Raw genomic sequence first — 21,289 nt, 5'->3', positions numbered from 1 at the left:
AGGCAGGTGCCAAGGACTGTACCTCCTGTGCCAACTTCGACTTCTGTGGAATCTCTTTCCAAGCTGCCAGCGCTGCTCACGATGTTCATCAGGTGAATGGCAGTCCAGGCAAAAGGCATCCGATACTTGCCGAGTCTCTGGCAAAACTGCTCTGCCTGGCCTTTCAGTTTTTCCAACTTTTCCTTATTCTGTGAAGAAAATAATTCAATCCAAGAGATTAAAAAGAGAAGAACAGGAACAAAGGTTCATTTAGCAAAAAAAGGGAGGAATGATGGTGTCTTTTCTAACACCCAGTGACTGTTTCAGTAGCACCTTCTAGAGGAGGATCACCAAGTGTTGTGGAAATGCAACTTCTGCTTTCCAAAACTGCCCTCAGGCCACCAGAGACAGGACAGTCTGATAGTTAGAGCAGCTGTTTCATACTTTCAACCTTTCTGAACAGCCTGTCAAACCTCAGTGAGCTCATCTGCCCACTGCTCCTTCAAAAACATCTGAATTTTCCTCTCTGCAGTCTGAAATGGCCTTTCCTAATGTCAATTTATGCAGCAGGTGCTCAGATTACTAGAGATGCATGAGGAACTCAAAACATTGCTCAAATAAGTAGTACCATACTTTGTTGAGGAAAAAAGGGAGTAAAAGAAGATTTTTCCATAATTCTGCATATTGCTCTTTAGCAATTTTTTGCTTTAGAAAGGTTGTTACCCACAAAGCTTTAAGAAAACCTCAGACAGGGACTGGGTAACAACAGAGAAGGAGCTGCTGCTCTAGTTCAGGACATACTTATGCACTTTGAAAGAGATGTTGAAAATTATCTTTTCAGCTATGTTCCCAAGCATCCTGCAAATACAGTTCCAAAATTTTACTTGGGAACACAGGAAACTGAGTTTTTTCACTTTTGTTCTCTATATAACTGAGGTGAAAAACATTTATTTTTCATATTGTGGTACAGTGATATAAAGACAGATACAGACAAAAAAATGTAAACTTCTTCACATAAAATATATCAGAACTTTGGGAAGGAAATATTTTATTAAGAATTTGGTTAAAACTAACAAATGAACATCCCAGCTCCTTTGAAAAAGCATGATGGAAAGGCTGTGATCGCAAGGGCTATAATCTCTGGTTTACCCTTCCTCACTGTTACCCTTTGATCTTCACTTGGCTCAACCCAACTGTACACAAATCAGGAACCATTTCTGAGACTCTTTTATAACCCTTCCAGAGAAAGACAGAAGTGATGGGGTTAAGCTGCAGAAGCAGTGGAAAAGTTGGAAATTTTGCTGCAAATTCCCATCCAAGGCTGCCTTAATTTGACCCAGCTGTAAGCACAGAGCTGATCCTTTGGGATAGGGAATCACAGATGACTGAGCTTGATGGGAACCATACATCTCCCCTGCCAGCCACAAAAACTGGTGACCTTTAACTACTCTACCCCAATAAGGCATCAAGATCCAAAGGTCTTTGACTCTTTTCTGGCCTTTAGAATAGGATTAGTTTCTTAATTAAAAATGGATCCTCTTAAAGGCAGGAACGGTATCAATGGCTGTTAAGCCCCAGGTAAAAGAAAATGCTTAATTTTAATAACAAAACAGTTAGTAAGTGCTTGTAACAAATTTAATCAAATCAATTCTTACCTTTGCTGCATCAGATTCTTTAAAAATCATATAAGGCTCTGCACACTCCCCAATATCTCCCTGCTGTAATACTTTTTCCAGCTGAGAAGGGAAAATAAACCACGATAAGGACACATATCCAGCAAGGATTGTTAAATTAAACAAACACTGGGAAGCAAAAACATTCTTTCACAAGAGTTAAAGCTTGATTTCCCTTTGCAAGACAGGGAACAAGCACTGTTAGTTGTTAAAACCATTAAGTTCCCTGATTTCCAGCTATAACTGAATCACAAGTGTAAAATATAGGTTCAAAGGGAACATATAAAAGTCTGGGTTTGAGCTGTTCTAGAGCCACTTTCAGCTCATTGCTAAGGTTTTAAGGACAGCTTACACTATCTTCAGTATCTTCACTTTAGGAGTTCTATTCTTATTTCTATTCTCCCTAATAAGGTCCTGCTGCAGCAGCGTAAAGAGGTGATTTGGATGCACCCAGGGAAAACAAGCGTTATTTTAAATCAGACAAAAATATCAAATAATGAAATCAAAAATTATTCAAACCAAACAATTAAAGTTAGTCACAGATTCTATGTTTGCTGCTCAAGTCTCTGAGTAACAAACTGCTTAACAGTCAGTTCCTGAAAGAAATACCTCCCCTATCACATGCCTGAAGACTGTTACTCTCCAAACCATCCTGGCCCTTCCTCCCACACCCTGCACCACTCTGCACATGCTGTTATGAGCTCAGAATATCTCTGAACTTCTCCCATGTGCCATTCACACCTCTCTGTTAGTAGAACTCCAAGAGACTACCAGAAAGTAATGAACAAAACGACTTTCCATCAAATCTTGTATTCTCTGCTGAGTTTACCAGTAATTCCAGTTGTCTGAAAAGTGATTTCCTGGTAAGACCCATGTGAAAATTCAGCCTTTAAGGCACACAATGCATCTGTCTTATTTATCCCTGATTATATTATTTCCATCATCAAATCAAAAAACCACCCAAGCCACCAGCTCCTCTTGGATCACTGGTTTTACAAGCACTAATGTGCATTCAGAATCCCTCTTGGCCAGATCCTCACAAATATGGGATTCTCCCTCATATCTTCTAAAAATCAGAGGAGTGATTCTTCCCTCTGAGGGTGGTGAGGCCCTGGCACAGCTGTGGCTGCCCCATCCCTGGAAATGTCCAAGGCCAGGTCGGACAGGGCATGGAGCAACCTGGGATAGTGGAAGGTGTCCCTGCCCATGGCAGAGGGTGGGACTGGATGAGCTTCCAACCCAAACAGTTCTGTGTTTCTGTGACTCTATGAATATTTGTGCACAGGTAGAACAAGATTTTCAGGAGAAATTCAGAAAATCATGCCAAAAATTTGAGATGAGAATATGCTTCAACACTACTGAAAGCCTTACTCTCACCTGGGACTGTTTTTGTCATACCACGAAGCCTAAATTAATTTTCAAAAGATTATTCCTTGTGCAAGAAGCAGTTCCTGAAGAACTTGCATACTGCCTATGAACTGAAAGTATGTACTGAACTCCCCTTTTGACAACAGGATGATTTTTATGCAGAGACCAGACAAAAAAACCTGACTCAAAAGCCATTCTGAACGAGCAACACTTGTGTGCTCACTGAATCAAATGAAAGAAGAGAGAATAACTTTTATCTTTGTATACTTTATTCCAGGAGTGGCCAATGTTGCATTTTATTTCAGTTATGGATCTCACTCCCTTAGCAATTTCAGTTCTTAAATACATCTGAAAAATCTGGCTTAAGGGCATGTATCATTTTTTAAAATGAGATTCAGATCAATATGTATTTTTAAATCACTGACTTATCTATCATCTTTAGGAGTCAGCACATCGTTTCATACGAAAACCAAGGTCAAGCCCCAGAAAGCTGATTTATATCATCAAGCAAACCTTTGTGCTCTTCTCAGTTTCAGTGCACATCTCCACTGAACTGTTGCCGTTAAAAAGGAATGTAAGTGAGAATATCTGAGATGAAGCAGAACTGTGGTGCCACTGTTTACACTACTGAGAACAGAATCCTACCAATAAATCAACTGGTCAGCCAGGCCTGCTTCTATTTTATTTTAAATAAAAAACAAGAGGCAATTTAAACCATTTAAATTTCTCCGGCATTTCTTACCTTTATTACTAGAAAGACATCTTGAGAGGGATAAGTGATAGAAAAGATGGCAGACCTGGCCAGCGTGGATATAGCAGCAGGGGGGACATGAGGCCGAAGCATTCCCTTCATTTGTTCAGAATTTAAATCAAAGTAGAAATTCTCTGAAATCTAAAGAAGAAATTGGGGAGCTTCAACCACTAGTTATACTTTTTTTTTGGTAAATTCTTCATGAACACAACAGTTTTAAAACACACATTAAAAAGTCCTCCTTTTAAACCATGCATTAAAAGAAGAAAAATAGTATTTTTAATTAAGAAATCAAGGCACAACAGTGGAAAAGGAGAATGAAAATGGAGCAAACAACACAAACTACCTATAAAATTTCCTTCAGTTCCTGTAAGGAATGTAGTTCCATCACAGGACTAAGAATATCATTGTTATCTGAACTGAAAATACCAAAATATCAAAACAGAAAGAGAAAAAACAACATATTTTTAAAGACAGACAGTGAGTTTTCTACACTGGAACATCTAATCCTCGACTGCATAAAGGCTTAAAAGCCAAAAAGGATTTGAGCTGGTTATCAACACCAGAGGTCACTAAAGAACTTACTACTTAGAGCAAAAAAAATGGGAGTAATGAGATGATAAAATTGGCTTATGAAATGTGATTTAAATATTAAACAAAGTTCACATAATATTCCACATACTCTCATCTACATAACTTAAATCTCAATGCATTAAATTCAGGCCTTAAAGAGATAAATGTCAAAATGCATATTTTTAACATTTTTCTCTCCACTACTGCTAATATCTTGAATAAGGAAAACCAAGAGACTCTTTAAATATTAAATACAGAACATAAATAGCTGAATAAATGTATTTTGCATTTCCAATAACTTAGATCTTGAAAGCACTCCTCAGTTTTGTTTAGATTTTAGCAATTTTAGCATGTATGACTTTCTTGTGCATTATTCAAGTGTTACTTGACCCACACCATGATGAGTCACGAAAAAGAGATTAAGAAAGTCATAAAAACTTAATCTATATAAAGGTTTCAGTTACCTAAGTGGAGAAGAGACTTTTGAAAGCCAAAATTGGACTCTCTCTCTATATATATATTCTGATTTCAAGCACTCACATATTAGATAATATTTTTAGAAAAGTGGTTATACTTCAACCGCTTTACTAAGCAGAAGAAGAACACACAAGATGGCTCACGAAATGCCTTCATCATTCTTCCAACCACCAGTATGTCACTGAGTTTCTTTCCAGCATTAATTCCTCCCTTTTTGTTTTTAATACAGGTCTGTAAAGCTTCAGTGGCAATGTCATCAATCAAATAATTAAAAAACATACCTTTTTCTTTTCTTTAACATCATACAAAGCCAAGCTTGCAAAAATGGGCTCAATTTCTATTTCAAATCTTGAAAGAAAAGAAACATAAAATCAGTTGACTTGCATTTTGTAACAAAGAATAACCAATACCTCTCCAAATCCTTCCTAGCTGATGGTGCCCGAGATGTCAGGAACAGCTGAGCCATCCATTTTCAGGTCCTGCTGAAAAGGGATCTTGATCCCCAATATCCACCCCACTCCTGTCCTGCTCCCTCTGCATCGCTGCTGATCCCTTCCAACAGGACCACACTGGTGCTCCCTTGACCTTCTAAAAGCCTTTTCAACTCACTGACTCACTGAAAGCCAAGCAAAGCCACCTAATAGCTTCCTTAAAGGGAGTTATTCCTTATTAACTGGAATAACTGGGCCACTTAGCTCCTCTGATTCCCTGGAGAAGCTGTCCCATGTGCTAATTCAGTCTGCTGACCTGTTGACAGGGCTAAATGGCCAACTGGCTCCTGCCTCTGGACAGTCAGGGATGGGTATTTCGGCAATTTTCAACACTTAACTGTTGTCAGAAAATACCAAGATCTCAAAAACTCTCTCAGAAAGGCACTCAGAAAGCTTTTTGGAGTAACTGTTACGTAACATTCATGCGAACTCAAACACTTCCCACAAGAACAGTAACGACCAAATAGAGCTGAACTTATTCTTGGATCCCCTGGGCATCTCCAGTCCCCACAAAACTAATGCCCAATCCACGCTGGGATCCCCCACACACCGGCCTTGCACAGAGCTCTCAGCTTTTCAGCCTGGAATTTGTACTTCCAACAGGGAGAACACCACACAGGACTGCACCATCAAACAGGTGTTGTCTCTAGTTTCACAACAAAGGTGAGATTAACCTGAAAATGACCCTGCTTAGGTCATCTTAGCCTTCTCCCAGGGGAAAATATACTTGTTTTTGTGCCACTGAGATGCCACAACCCTGGATGCTTGGATTACACCTGTGAGTACAGGTTCAGAGACTACTATGGTGCACAAACAAGTAGATTTGCCATAAATTTACAGTCAGCAAGAGATGTTTAAATAGCAGAAAACACTAATTTCCAGTATCTAACTTATTTATGCCAAAGACATCACCCTTTGGACAGGAAGCTCCACTGCTACTGCATATTATGTTGTTCCAGTTCATAAAAGGCTGCAAAATCAGTTCATCTCTACGGCTATATTAGGTCCTGGAGTACTCTACGAGCAGGAGATATGTCCCACACATATATCTCAGTTATGAGCAGCAATGTAGGCTAACTGGAGCTCTCTAATAAGAAGGGTTGACCTAACTGAGGACACAGAAGATGAATACAGCAGTGTGGAAAATCAGTTTTGTACTTTATTTCTCCAAGGGAATAACAGTAAAATTTTACCTTGTGTTATTAGAGAAGAGTTATAGGCAATGAACCAGCTGCAGGTAACCCTATATTCAGGAGCTCCACTTCATTAAACTTGTTTAACAGGTTTCTATTCCTCCAGTTAATGCTTACTAAGTATATAAAGTCTTCACTCTTAAAGGGACACAGTCAAGGTTGTTGAGCCTAAACTTTGGCAAATCTTTGGCTGTCTTATGCTTTAAAGCTTAAGCATTTTTTAATGTTTGTTTCTTTTGTTTCCCCTCTTAAATTTCCTTGTTAGGGAGCTGAACACCAGTGACTGGCCATCCTCAGAGCCACGAATGAGTGTGTTGAAGCCCAATGACAAGGAACGGGTAGAGCTGGATAACAAGGAGAAAAGCCAAGGGAGGTGAATATTTTCTCTGTCACACCAATAAGCAGAAAGTCTTGGAGATACAACTGTCTGATGCACAGCACTGTATAACTCAACCTTTAGAAAATTAGCCTTTAAGCCTATGACCAAACATGTCTTTCAAGGATAATAAACACAGCAATGGAGTTTTTTTCCAGATGCACATGCATACAACAACAGATTTAAATTCTCAGTTCCTGCAATGCAGCCCTCTTTTGGAATGATACTTACTTAAGGGACAAACACTTTACCAAGAGTCTTTGGCCAAAGTGCTCTTTGGGTACTTCAGGGACACTAAGGCGTTCTATAGGCTCCTCCTGAAATGAGAGACATGGCACTTGTACAAACCTCTGACAGCATCACAAAGCAAACATATGTATCACTTTTTTCTTCTGAGACACCAATTTAATTCGAGGCTTCCCAGCATGTTGCATTCATCAGCAGCTATAAATATGCTAAATTATAATGGCCAGTCTCTTCGCGAACGAAGAACCGGGGAAGGTCTTTCCACCTTCCAGCCTGCGCATTGGATTTTTTAGGTGAGACACAGTGTGCGCGGAACTGAGCCCACCCTTTAATCCTGAGGTTCATCTGCCGGGGCCAAGCACGCTTGGACGGTGGCAGCGAGGTCCTCAGGACGTAGATGGATTGCCTTACAGGGCTAACGAGCTCCATCTGCCCGGGGAGGGGCCCCGACCGGGAATCGAACCCGGGTCTCTGCAGTGACAGTGCAGTGTATTTTAAATCCCTTAATGTTCCTACATTACTGGGGATTGCATAACCATGAAGGAAAAGCAATCTTCAGAAAGCAATATCTGTGGCAAGACACTATGCTAAAAAACACAAGACCCACAAAATAGCTACAGCTCTCATGGATATCAAACATAGGTGATCTGAAATCCTTTAAATCCATGGCAGACTGACAGCTTTCACATTCCCTATATCCTTCACTTTTTTAGTCTCACCCACACGTATATAAAAATACCTCGTCTGGTGCTGGGTGTAGTGCAAAAAGCTCCTTGTGCCTACTGGACTTCCTCTGGTCCTCGTTGTGGTGGTCAATCTCCTCGTTTGGGGTTCGGTCCAGTAAGTTTGGGAGAAGGGCATCTGGAAGGGAGTTCTTCAGATCAAAAATACTGCAGGCCCAGCTGCCCCGGGGAGTGTCGTCAATCGACATTGAGCGTCGCTTAAGGTCATCCTGAGATCCAACAAATTAAAGCAACTTATAATGGGAAAAGGAACTGCACTTTTAAAACAGGACTATAAATTAGGTTTTATGTGGCGAGGTTTTAAAGGCACATTACTTGTTCATCCTGGTAACTGTTGCCATCCGGAGCTTCATCAGACTCAAAGATCTGCTTGGGGAGCCCCTTTTGCCTCTCCTTCTGTTTGTCTAAGGTGTTAGGATTGAATCCAGTTCCCAGCTTGTGGTATCTGCGAACAAAGTATTTCAAACGTGTTCTTAGCAGCCCTTTTGACCCCAACCCCAGAAGCAGAATCACAGAACAAACCCAGTATTATCAGTGTGGGTGCTCTCAAGGCATAAGCTGCTCTCTGCAAACACTATTTCCAGTCAGCCTCCACTGGAGCTGGGTCATAATCCAACCACCAACTACAATGTGACTCTGTTCATCTATAAAGCAACCCTGAGTGATGTCAAAAGAAGGACTATCAATGGCCAATTAAAGTCATCATAAAATGTGCAATTGTGATGCCAAGAGTAGAACAGGCCAAGAACACGAGGACTGAAGGTCAGTGGTTCTGCTGCAGCAAGAACTGACAATATTGGTACCTTGAAAACCACACCACCAGCTCAGGTAAGTCCTGAACACCTCTGGAGAACAGGCAATTTTCCAACCTCAACTATAACAAGCGTCTTCCCAGAGCATCTTTGTAAGGAAATCAGGTCCTTCGGAGCTTTCCAGGGTGTAAGAGCACTTGGTAGTAAACAATCTGTCTGCTGTTGCTGACAACATGGGATCTCTTTGACTAACAAATCTGTGGGTACTGAATGGCACCATGTCTGTACTTATACACTCACACATAGAGCCATGGTCTCCTTACAGTACTCACTGAACTCAGTTCCCAAAGTAGTGCTGGTCACATCTACAATGAAATGTTCCTACCATGCCCTGTTACTAAATTTAGCACAGAAGGATGCACAGAGGTGTGAAAACCATGGATGTGCTAGAAGTGAAGAACAAAAGGCAGGAGATAAATGAGGAATGCATTTTCCTTCCTAGACTGTAATTCCTGAGAGTTGAACAATAGGATCTGTATAATCCTCACCTGGATGTCTGCATTTCCATCACACCTCCACCAACAAGTGTAAATCCATTATAAATCACACTTGACTTCCTCAGTCTAGCACATAGAAATTATGTTACAATGTTGAAATCACAATATGCTATTGTTTTTTTTTACAGACCAGTGAAAAGAACTTATTTACCTTTCCCAACATCACTAAAGGAATTACTGAATGGGGGATTTGCCTGCCCCAAAAACAATTTGGTTATGAAGAACTGTAGGCAGAGACTGACATAAAGATTATTTCCCCTGGCATGGGGAAGAGGAGGATGGAATGTCACAAGGCACGTTCTCCTAAAGCCAGAAGAGCTGGATTTTGTGCCCCCAGAGCTAGCCAAGGCACTTGGAACCATCCAGTGGGATGGATTAAGAGGAAACGGTTGGCATCCTTACTTGGAAAACAATTCAGTCCTTCCCAGCCAGGCTTTTGGGTTCTTCCTCTGCTGCAGCAGTAACTCTCCTATTTCTACCCAGTCCATTGCCACGATTTTATCCAAGCAAAAACTGCTATGAATATTTACGGAAGCCCCTTCTCTCCTCTGAAAGTGCAAGACAACCTTTGACTGGAGTTCCACAATCGCTCTTCACACCTTCAACCACTGAGGTCTTCAGCTTCATCCCCTCCCTGACACAGAGCCCAATCTACAGCCAATCTCAGAAGACAAAAAGCCTCCAAACTAAACCTCCTCGGTGCAGGAATCCCAGGCAGGAATGCCAGGTACAATGAAAGTTGCTCAGACATCAAGAGTGGGTGGTTGGGTGGGTCACACTGTCCAGGTCTACAGTGTTTTCCAGACTCTGCTGGAAAAGCTGGGAGTTAATAAACCATCTCCTTTGCTCTTGTTTTGGTTTGTTTGTTTGTTTTTTCTTTTTCTGGGTGTGGTTTTTTTTGGTATGAGATTACAAACCACATTTTTATTAGGTCACGTTAGCAGCACAAAGCATATCTTCAGAATCCCCTCAAGTGGTTCTCAGGACAACATTAAACCAGTGAATTGTAGCAACTGCCACAAGGGCAGAGCTGTAGCTGCAGTGGAGTCATTTGTAGGTGATACACATCACATGGATCGCTTACTCCTTGACAGCAGCTCTTGAAGTCATCAGACTTCCAATCATCCGAGAGACTCTGTGTTCCACGGAAAGCCACTCAGAAACCTTCCTGCTGATTTGCATGAAATAATCAATGCGTGCACATTCTCTAAACTGTGAGCTCATTAGGTAAATGTTGTGATGGTTCAAATATTAACGATTATTCGTTTAAATTAGGCACATTTCCAAAGTCTCTTTGGAAACCAATGAAAGCTGCAGAGGGCACCTTATCTATTAGATGGTTGTGACTGCACATCATAGCAAAATTAATGCAACTTCTCTCTAAAAAGAGCCAAAAACAGATGCAACAAGAAAGAAACAAGAGCTGAAAGTAAATTCACTTGTTCACATTCCTTAATTTCTCTACCATTGTAAAGGAGCAACTGTAGACTAAAATGGCCTAGATTTTCCAAAATGCCCCAGGGGATTTTGACATCCAAGATCCAATTTTCCAAATACAAAGCATCATTTCAGCTAAACGCAAAGTATCAGTTCAACTAAACGGGGCAACTAAAAGCCAGGGCACATGAAATCAGTAGCCAGGACAGTAATTTTTGAGCCTCCCCATAGCAGTTAGCCAACCTGCAAAAATGTAAATATGAAATGAAGCTGCAAATACCACAGGGGAACTCACTTTCTATTCACAATCGCCCAGTCTTCCGTGTAACTTCTGACACAGTCCCTCACGTGAGGGTCCATCTCGCTGTTAAAAGAATAAAACCACAAATTACGATTATACATTATAATGACTTCTTAAACATATATCCTTTTACTTAGGTTTGTGTTTAACTTTCCAGACATTTGCAGCCCAAAATTCCAGGCTTCAGCCCTGTGGACGCTCCTTGCAGAGCAATCAGTTCCTTACCTCTCCTCGGGCACGGCCGACACGAGCGTCCGGCATTCCCGGGGGGTGTAAACCACCTCGATGTCATCGGGGGGGAACTCCAGCAGGTCCCTCAGGGGTCCCGACTCCACGGCGAGTGGGTGGGTGATGAGATAGTCCTCCAGGTCCACGGGGTCCACAGCTTCTGTGAGCGGCACCTGGGGACACACAAGCCATGGGAGGGTCTGAAATCGAGGTGAAACAATAAAGAAAAATCACATGCACATTTTCTACTCTGCTTTTTTTAAACCAGTTCTTCTGCCTGGTTGAGGAATTTGATGCAATGTCAGGTGGTGATTAACACTAGTGGTGTTAACCTCAGTTAACACACATCACAAAGATGTTTTGCATGTCTTATCATTTATCTGATGTTCCTCTGCATATTTCTCTGATGCATTATCACCTAAAAAACACAAATAAAGCCAAAAAAGGTTACAGCTATTTTCAAGAAATTCAACAAAACTTAGTACCTCATTTCCCATGTGTATGAACCCTGGATTTGTTTTGACCATGCTCTGATCACAAAGCGAACCTTGACCCTGATCCAAGATGCAGGAACCTTCTCCCTCAGGCACAGCTACGAATCCAGACCAAGGCCTGATTTACCAGGAACTCAGGCAGCTACAGAACTCTAAAGAGTAACATTATTTTCAATTAAACCACTTCTCCGGGGAACACAAAACACAAGGTTCATCTACCACAGGTAGAAGTTTAAGCTCCTCCCTCATATCAGAGCCTTTAGCGGCACGATGAGTCTGCCCGTGCCGAGAGGGGACAATGCTCTAAATAAAATGGATACTTAAATATCATCTTTACTGGGCACAAAGCCTGTACCTGAAGCACAAGGAATGAATGAACACGTGCAGGAAAACAGTAGATTTCAGGGCAGGCTGATCTCACCATCCTGAGCTTTTTTTAGATACATGAAAAGAAAATTTGCATGAACTGGAAGCATACTCACATTGCATAACTTGTATTTTTACATATGTACATTATATAAATACATGTATATATTCTGATATGAGATCATTATGCTATGAAGCAATACATAAACATAGACATTAAGAAAATGAAACACTAAAAACAAGTTTTGAGGGACCTGTCTCTACAGCAACTGACAGATTTCCCTAGAATTCCCTGGCACATGCCAGTGAGGCTGAGTGGTTTAACAAGAGTCACAAAAACACATCAAAATTCAGCAGTTTTTCTCTTCTAACTTCCTCTTTCCTGTCATCCAGATGATTTCTGTGGGACAGGGAACTATCCTGTAGCTTGTCTTGTGTTGATGATTTTAAAAGAACATTTAGAACTTCAGTTTTAAATGTGCTTCTAAGAAAAACTGCTATACAAATCCCAAATTCCAGTTTTAAAATTATTGCCACAAAGTTCTAAAACGAATCAGTGTTTTATTCAAGGAGAACACTTGGCTAACACAGAGGGTGTTAAAGGAATCTCCCTACCACAACCACCCTCAATGAATCCGATTTTCTTGAAACTCAGAAGGCAAATCCTTCAGCAGAAAAACTGAGTGACTCCAAGGAAGTCAGGTGAGTTGGACCAATGACTTTACGCCAGATAAGAATCTGGTTCATCAAAAAAATACAATGTCTAGAAACTGAGCACTTGTTTCTGCAATTTAGGTAAATGATATAAATTCATTTCCATGTAAAGAAATGCATCATCCCAGAGGGGTTGGAAAGGACCTTAAAGACCATCTGGTTCCAAGCTCCTGCCGCTGGCAGGGACACCATGGACCGTGATATGATGTAATATGATGTAATATGATCATCGTCATCTATTTAACTCTGACCCCACAACCCTTTTTCCCCTTCTAATCCTGAACTCTTGAAATGGATTCAAAATGCGCGATTTGGAGAGCTTTTGTGAATACAAACAGATACTTTTCACTGTTTTCATCACTGCAACGCTTGCAATGAGCAGAAGTTGTCATTGCTCCTTCCCACATCGCAGCTGACATGTCACCACCTCACCCTGTTCCTTACACACAGACAGACCAGCTCCATTTGGCACGAGATCACTGAGGGGTGACAGTTTATCCTTGAGGAATAACATTTTAAGATTTACTTTCACTCCTCCTGCCGACCTCCCTTCCATGCTGGCAGCTCCAAAGCTGAGGCACCTTCCAAAGCTGAGCTGCCCATGCAAGTGTTGTGTTTTAATTTGCACAAACTCACTTACCTGTGATTCTCTAACACAGAGGAACCTCTCCCTCACTCCCTCCAATCTTTTCACTCCACTCATCTCAACAAACAGAAGGAAACCACAAAAAGACAAGGAAAAATAACCGGTATTAACGCAGAGCTGAGAGGAACACAAAGGGCCCAGCAAACACAGGGCAGAGACTGTCACTGCCAAAAACCACCATGTTTCCTCATTCCTGGCATTTCACATTTCAAATTTCACTTGTCCAACATGAGCACTGGACAAGAGATGAATAAACTGGCTATGCTAGTTAAAAATCACAGGATCCAGAAAGGCAGGTAGTGCTTAGGGGCTATTCATGTGCTCCAGGGGTTTCCAAGCCCTTCAACCATCTCAGGATTAGGCCCAAGGTTGCACTTCACAATTTTCCAGTTTGTCTCTTCGGTAACTATTGTACCGTGAAGATGTAAACAAACATAAAAGTCAAACCCAGAGGCCTGTGTTAGACTCACCATCTGTGCAGCCAGAAATACTGTCTAGCACCTGAGTAAACAGGCCAAACATAAATTCATGGGTATGAAGAGGAACTACTTGGTGTCAGACTATTGGCACATAAAAGGCAAGCACATTATTTTAGGTTTTGGATATTTGTGGGGGAAGAAGTGATGAAAGAGGAGGAGGAGGAAAGAAGGATGAATAAATGCGCCAAAAGGAAAATGAACCTAAATGGTGTCCCCGTGTGTGAAAGGAACCACGAGAGCTCCTCTCATGGCTCTTGCTGCCGATGGCTTAACCTTTTCCCTGTCCTGCTTCACGCTCCTAAATCACCCTGAAGGTGTGGCTGGGAACAAGGACACATACACACAGCACACCAGGGTCCATTCCTATGTTACCAAAGCATCAGTCACCTGAAATTGCCACACGAGCCCATCAGATGGAACGTGCACACTGAGGGAGTTGGACGAGTTCGGATAACGACCAGGTTGCCCAGCCTCAACATCCCACTGATGGAGGAGTAGAACCTGCTCTGCCATCTCACCTCCAAGTCTCCAGCCCAACTTATCTCCTCAGGAAAAACGTGGACAGGCACCCAACAGCTGATTCCTCCAGTCTGTTCGACCGTGATACTTTGTACAGCTGATCTCAGCTATCAAAGAATAGCAAGTCCCCGTCAGCTGCACATTAAAAGGTTTCAAATCTGCTGCAGCAGAAATGGGGAACAGCTGAGGAGGATAAAGCTGTGCTCTCCCACAGCCCTGCTTGCTGGCAGGCTGCAGAAAGCAATCTTCATCCTGCTCCAAGGAAAAGCCTTTTCAATTCCTCCTGACAGCTCCTAGGAACCAACAATAGGTGCCTCCTCCACAAAACACAGGCAGTTCTTCTTCACTGGACTTCCAAAGGCAGAAAGACAATTCCAGTCAAGTATTTGCAAATGTGCAGCCCATCTACCACCTGGCTGATCATCCCAGAGTGTTTTGTATTGGAAGGTACTTTAGAGCCCATTTTATTCCAACCCCTGCCATGGGCAGGGACACCTTCCACTATCCCAGGTTGCTCCAAGCTCTGTCCAACCTGGCCTTGGACATTTCCAGGGATGGGGCAGCCACAGCTTCTCTGGGCAACCTGTGCCAGGGCCTCACCACCCTCACAGGGAAGAATTTCTTCCTAATATCTCATCTAAATTTCTCGTTGTTCAGTTCAGAACTGTTCTTCCTTGTCCTACCACTACCTGCCTATGTAAAAAGCCACTGTCCCTCTTTTTTATAAGCCCCCTTTAAGTACTGAAAGGCCTCAATGAGATCTCCCCAAATAAATCTACCAGGGAATACTGGAGTGTTACCATAAGAAATCCTTGCCAGGGTGTCTGTTTCTTCCAAGAAGAGTTTGTTAATACCCTCCAGAAACCACACTGTGCAAAAGTCTTGAGCATCTTCCCAACCAGGACTATGGAATAATCTAAATTAATGGCAAATACATGCTAAAAATATGCAAAGGAAACCTGCTCCCAGAACTGCTGCTCTTTTAAAATATACTCTTTGATTTTGTGTGGGCTGTAATTACAGATGAAATTTTGGGCAACCTTTCCGACAATTCCTTAGAGATTTCACTTGGTCTTTATCCCATGATGACACTGCCACCTCACTGAGGGTAAGCATTATTCTGGAGCTATGAAAATGAACAGGACTACACAGGGAGAAAGGGCACCTCAGTTTGAATAAGAGAGGCATAACCTGCTCCCTGCCAACATAAACACTGTGTTCATCACAGTCCTGATAAACTGAAAGTACAGAAGAAATCAAACAGGACTCTCTTTTTCAGACTTACACAGCCCAATTACCCCAAATCAAAACCATCACTTTCAAATAACAATCCTTGAAAGATATGTCCTTAACCCGACCACAGACACACGTTCCATCAGTTAACTAAGACGCCCCCTGCTTGATTTGGCTTCTACAGACTATTTAATTCACAGTTTCCACAGGTGCACCCATGTTGTTGTGGTTATGGCTCCCAGCAGTTGCAGTACAAACCTCTATTTAAAAGGTTTACAACTCTCCTGCAACAGGGACACTCAAACTTTCTTCTTTAAGGTTGTGTTATTCTTCACTGTTACATCCCCTTAAAAGCTGGAAAATAAAATCTTGTTTCCTATCGACTTTGCCCTTCTCCAGACAGCAAACATTGTATTTTGCTGTAGCTTTAGTGCATGTCTCTCTCCTATTTATTGCCTTCTTTTGAACACCTACCTGTATCATCATCATCACTTACAAAAGAAGCACCTGCACAAATCTGGTAAGAGGGGCAGGAGCCTCTGTGAGGGGATGTGGCATCATTCCATGGAGGGTAACACAAACCTCCATTCACCTTGGCCAAGCATCCCACAGACTCGGGAGCAAAGGGATAACATGGAGGGAAAGCCACACAAGGAACACCACACTTCAAAGCTCAGGATTATTCCACCCCACCACAGAAGCAAAGGCAAATTTGGATGAGAGCTGCTCTGTCGTGGCATTCCTGAGAACAGCCTGAGCAGCCTCTCCCTCATTTCCTGCCTTACTGAGCCAATCACACCTGTGCAGGTACCTGAGGACTCCAGGGCTGCTCTCCTGGGCGCTGCACAGCAGCTCAGAATGCGATCTCAGTAACAACTAGGGCAGAAAAAGAGACAATTATTATCTCCGTCTCACAGGGACTGACTGAGCACAGTGCCCTGATGTCCACTGGCATTCTAATTTTTGCCTGAAGGACTTTAACCTATCCCTTCCTACACAAACAGCTGGGCATAGCTGGTATTTCTAGAGCCTGTTGCCCAACTCACACGTTGTCCTGACCATCATGAGTGGCCTTGTGGGACACGCTCTGAGCAACACACAAATCCCAGCTACGATTCTGCAGACTCTTCCAGCTTGTGTATGCCAGCACAGCCGTGAAAAACAACATTCCCTCACATTTCCTTCTCCCTCCCTCACCTCTGCCCTCCCGAGATGCTTTATCTTGCAGGGAACCACACCAGCATTTTAAGAGGTTATGACACGACGGCATGGCAGGATGCATCTGGCAGAACAAGGATTTGAATCCAAGCTGCCTGTGGCCCAATGGAAGTCCAATTTTCCTTTTATCTCAAAGGAGATGCCTAATTCCCAAGGGCAGAGACCCAGCCTCTGTGAGGATCACAGCACAATTTGGGGCCCTGTAAAATCACAATGGCAAGGATTGGAAGGTTGTACCTCCTGCCTCCTATGTAGGAGTAAAACTCTCTGCAAGGATATGATAAGGGACCTTGAAAAATTAACCTTGCGGAGTTCCTCATCACAGGGAGGATCCTGACTACTATTTTTACTTGGTAGCCAGGCACTTCTTCAAAATCAGGGTAGAATTTCTTGCCAATTTTGAAATCAGGGCAAAGTTCCATTTCAGCTTCAAGACCTCCTTAAATATTAAACAATTTATAACGTGCTAAAACTGCAACAGATTGCACCAAAGCTTCAAATTCTAAATTAATACCAACTTCCCACCCACTGACTCCCTGGGCAAAATCCTGGAAGGACAGAAGCAGCAGATTAACATTTCAAAGCTGAGCCCCAGCCTTCTCTCAGCTATCTCTGGGTCTCCAGGGCAAACAGTCACTTCCCTTGCTGAGCAGTCAGGAATGCAGATGGCCTGTTCTTGCTGTGGCAAAATCCTGTCACCCTTAAAGGGATACTGGTATCTCAGGGAACAGGAGTCAAAGCTGATACACCTTAGGGAAAACTCAGTATAAATCTGAGAAAACGGGAAATATAATATGCTAAAAAACGATAAAATTTGCAGGCAGGTTAAAGAAGGTGACAGTTTGAGAAATATATCTGCTAAACAGAGGCATCGGATTTATTTTTAAGTGTGAACTACAGGCAAGTCACTCTAAGAGGTTTTGAAACATGAGCAGTGCAATAATAATCACTGACAATGCTCAAGTAATTAAAAAACATGTCTTACTTGCATAAATTACACTTTCTTTCAACTAAACACTGCAAAAATAATCCAAAAGGATCAAAATTCAAAGAATCACACATTTGTCTACTGCCATCCCTGCATTTCAGAAAACCCATACTCCTCAAGCCTGGTGACTGGTAGGCACAGAGAACTTCTGCATTTAATTTTCTGGCTGCATTTATAATATGTGAAAATATTCAAATGAACCACGGAGATTCCTAGGCAATCTCTGCTTTCCATCAACCACAGACAGCTCCCAGCCCTCACCAAGGATGACACCTCCCCAGCCATAAGTGCAGTCATTACCTCCCCACCGCCTCTGGAATGCAGTTCCCTATCTCCTGCTTTGCTCTGACTCTTATTCCTCCTTTTGCATGCTGTTCTGGGAGACGTAATTACTACAGAAAATAGCTGATGAAAGTCCTTCATGTCAAATTGCAAACGTGCCTCAAAATTGCTGTAAGTGTTCTCTGTTAAGACAAAACTTGTTTTAGAAATAGTCTGAAGCTTCTATTTTTAAGATCTGAGAATATTCAGTATTAAGTTCTGGATTTTTTTTACAGACTGTGAGATCTGCACTGTGTGTCAAATTCAGGTACCATCATAGTGCTTGAATTAGAAAAAGTGTCTAATAAAAGGAAATTGATGTCCCATCCCTGGAAATGTTCAAGGCCAGGTTGGATGGGCTTGGAGCAATCTGGTCTAATGGAAGGTGTCCCTGCCCATGGCAGGGGGTGGAAGGGTGGGATGAGATGAGCTTTAAGGTTCCTTCCAACCCAAACCATTCTGGGATTCTGTGAAATATTTGTAAACATATCTACCTAAAGTGGGATCCTACACGTAACTAGAAACAGTCAGTCCCAAAACCAGTGAGATGCTTTATGTACAAATATTGCCAGGTTATTTGCTATGATAACTGGTTGCTAATGTAAGAAGCCATTTGGGTATAGAAATATTAATATTAATCAGAGATTAATTAGTTATCTGGGAATACTAAAGCAATTTCTTACCAAACCCAGAAAAACACGAGTTATGCCTCCAAGGATGGGTAAGAAGAAGGATAAGATCTTTGATGACTAAGAACTGTGTAATTTCACCAAGAGTGTTTGAAGAACACGAAGACTTAGACACAGAAAACGCAAGTGCTGAGACCGATCTCAAAGAGTTGTCCTCTGATAAATTGCGACACAACTGAGAGCAGAAGCTGAGACAACAATGAAGAAATGAAAAGTCAAACAGTTTGACCAGAGATTGCAGAAAAATCACAGACTTCCCACTTTTGGCAGATACACTCCGTGGAGATGGACCCCTCTGGACCCTCGGGGTTCACACAGGCAAACCATGGTGCCTCTGAACCGTGGTAACCACGGGCATGGGGGCTCCTCTGAGTGAGAAATACTTGGCATAGTCACATCTCAATTATCCATGGACAATTTATCCACTGCATGGATGGATTAACCACATGACACAGGAGGACGCCAGCGCTGGCGTCACGTAGAGCTGCCTGTGCCCTTTGGTGGCTTTGGACACTTCCAGGGATGGGGCAGCCACAGTTTCTCTGGGCAACATGTGCCAGGGCCTCACCACCTTCACAGGGAAGAATTCCTTCCCAACATCTAACCTTTGTCAGTGGGAAGCCATTCCCCCTTGCCCTGTCCCTCCAGGCCCTTGTCCAAAGCCCCTCTCCAGCTCTCTTGGAGCCCCTTAAGCACTGGAAGGGGCTCTAAGGTCTCCACAGAGCCTTCTCTTCTCCAAGCCAAACACCCCCAGCTGTCCCAACCTATTTATTAACAGGTCTGTCACAAATACGTCATTTTAAGTAACCGAAATTGCTTGGTATAATAACATTTAGTTAAGATCATTTATCTCCGTTAATATATAAACTGTTTAGGTTATTGCAGAGACTGAACAACCTTTCAGTGGACACCACTCACCAACTTAACATCTAAAACACCTCTGCAATAGGGCTCACTGCTGGTTTTAGCAACAGTAGGGAGCAGTTTTAATTTCCTGAAGCAAGTGCCTGCCCCAAAGCAGAATTAACCGTGAGCAATCCCCAATGGGAGGGGCAGGGAAGAGGATGTGGATGCCTCTCCCATCCTCCCCTGTCTGATGAGGACAGACCATTCAGCAAGGCAGGGCAAAACCTCCAGGAAATACATATAATGGGAGTCACTATTAAGCCTTCATCAGCTCTGAGACAGCATTAAGACTTGGCTCATTTTCCTTTTCATTTTAGTGATTTTGGTGATAAAATTACTTGGCTCTGAACACTTCAAAACGCCCTTTTCTGTGCCACATGAGATACTGTCATGTTTTCCCTTGCTGTGCTTCCCATTCACTTGCACAAATTATCTTTTCTTCTTCTTTTAAATTATGTTAAAATAAACAATGAAAATATACAAAGGGACCTATATTCTCTTATTGAATAATTAGATGCTATCTTTGAACACATGGCCAAAGTCTGACATCCAATAAATCCAAGACAAAGCTTCAATTAGCCCAGATAATGCCCATAAACCCAGCAGTGCTTTACAAAGATATGTAAATGTCAGCACCTTCATTTTGCAGGGAGAAAATGGAGCGCTGAGAGCAGACATGGTCAGATCACATCACATCCAAGAATCCAGACCCCTTTATTCCCAGACTAATTAATACCTCTTTTAACAGTGTTCCTTTACATGCTAACATTCAACTGTGCTGTAACATACATCAACAGACAGGAAATACTACCCCTAATCCTTTAGAAACAGCTGTGATTTTTCTGTCAAACAATTGAGTATACATTCACTCTGCTTATTTGCAAGTGTTGTGAAAAGCTGCTCTTCTAAATAAAATCACAGAATCATTAAGTTTGGAAAAGTCCTCCAAGATCATTGAGTCCAACCTTTGACCAAACAGCACCTTGTCAACTAAACCATAGCACTGAGTGCCACATCCAGCCATTAAAATATACCTCTAAAGAAATAGAAAAAATAAGACCTCTAAGGATTTTCTAGAATTGAGGAAATTTTCTTTTTTTAGAAAAGAAAAATAATCAAGTTTTGGACAATAACCAAAAACATCTCACTGATTATCTTTGGCACTCAGAAGTGAAAAAAAAAATACAAGATTTTATAAGTCTTTATCTAACTTTAAAAATATAAACATCATTAAGAAAAAAGCTGCTGAATGCAGAACAAGACAAAGAAACAGCTGGGCTCCAAGTGAAGAGAGGTCCTGACATCCAATGATTATTTTCTGTCCTTTGACAGCATCATCTGCTCTCATGAAAGGACAGCACACGCAAAGGAAAAATGGACTACGAGTCTATTTGCAGATACAAACCAAAATTCTGCTCTTCTTACACCACATGAATTGTGGCTGCCCCATCCATGGAAGTGTTCAAGGCCAGGCTGGACAGGGCTTGGAGCAACCTGGAATAGTGGAAGGTGTCCCTGCCATGGCAGGTTTGGGACTGGTCCCTTCCAACCCAAACCACTCTCTGTTTCTG

General features: G+C 42.1%; 1 protein-coding gene across 13 annotated transcripts in view; it reads right to left on the bottom strand.

Annotated features, from left to right (window-relative positions):
* DOCK7 (dedicator of cytokinesis 7) overlaps positions 1-21,289 on the bottom strand; it is a 96,941-nt gene that overhangs the window by 62,496 nt on the left and 13,156 nt on the right. For all 13 annotated transcript variants that reach the window (XM_027883072.1, XM_027883073.1, XM_027883074.1 and 10 more), the window contains exons 3-11: positions 11,143-11,318; positions 10,912-10,980; positions 8,186-8,315; positions 7,867-8,079; positions 7,113-7,198; positions 5,103-5,169; positions 3,763-3,912; positions 1,635-1,715; positions 23-188 (exon numbers count right to left, since the gene is read on the bottom strand). In XM_027883072.1, coding sequence (XP_027738873.1) covers positions 23-188; positions 1,635-1,715; positions 3,763-3,912; positions 5,103-5,169; positions 7,113-7,198; positions 7,867-8,079; positions 8,186-8,315; positions 10,912-10,980; positions 11,143-11,318 — 1,138 coding nt within the window. The remainder of the gene's footprint in view (positions 1-22; positions 189-1,634; positions 1,716-3,762; positions 3,913-5,102; positions 5,170-7,112; positions 7,199-7,866; positions 8,080-8,185; positions 8,316-10,911; positions 10,981-11,142; positions 11,319-21,289) is intronic.

This window comes from Empidonax traillii, unplaced genomic scaffold, assembly GCF_003031625.1.
Source record: "Empidonax traillii isolate 1590-97213 ecotype Southwest subspecies unplaced genomic scaffold, ASM303162v1 scaffold118:size1038473, whole genome shotgun sequence".
Lineage (NCBI taxonomy): Eukaryota > Metazoa > Chordata > Aves > Passeriformes > Tyrannidae > Empidonax > Empidonax traillii.
The sequence above is the reverse complement of the archived record's forward strand: the minus strand, read 5'-3'. Positions and strand labels throughout refer to the sequence as shown.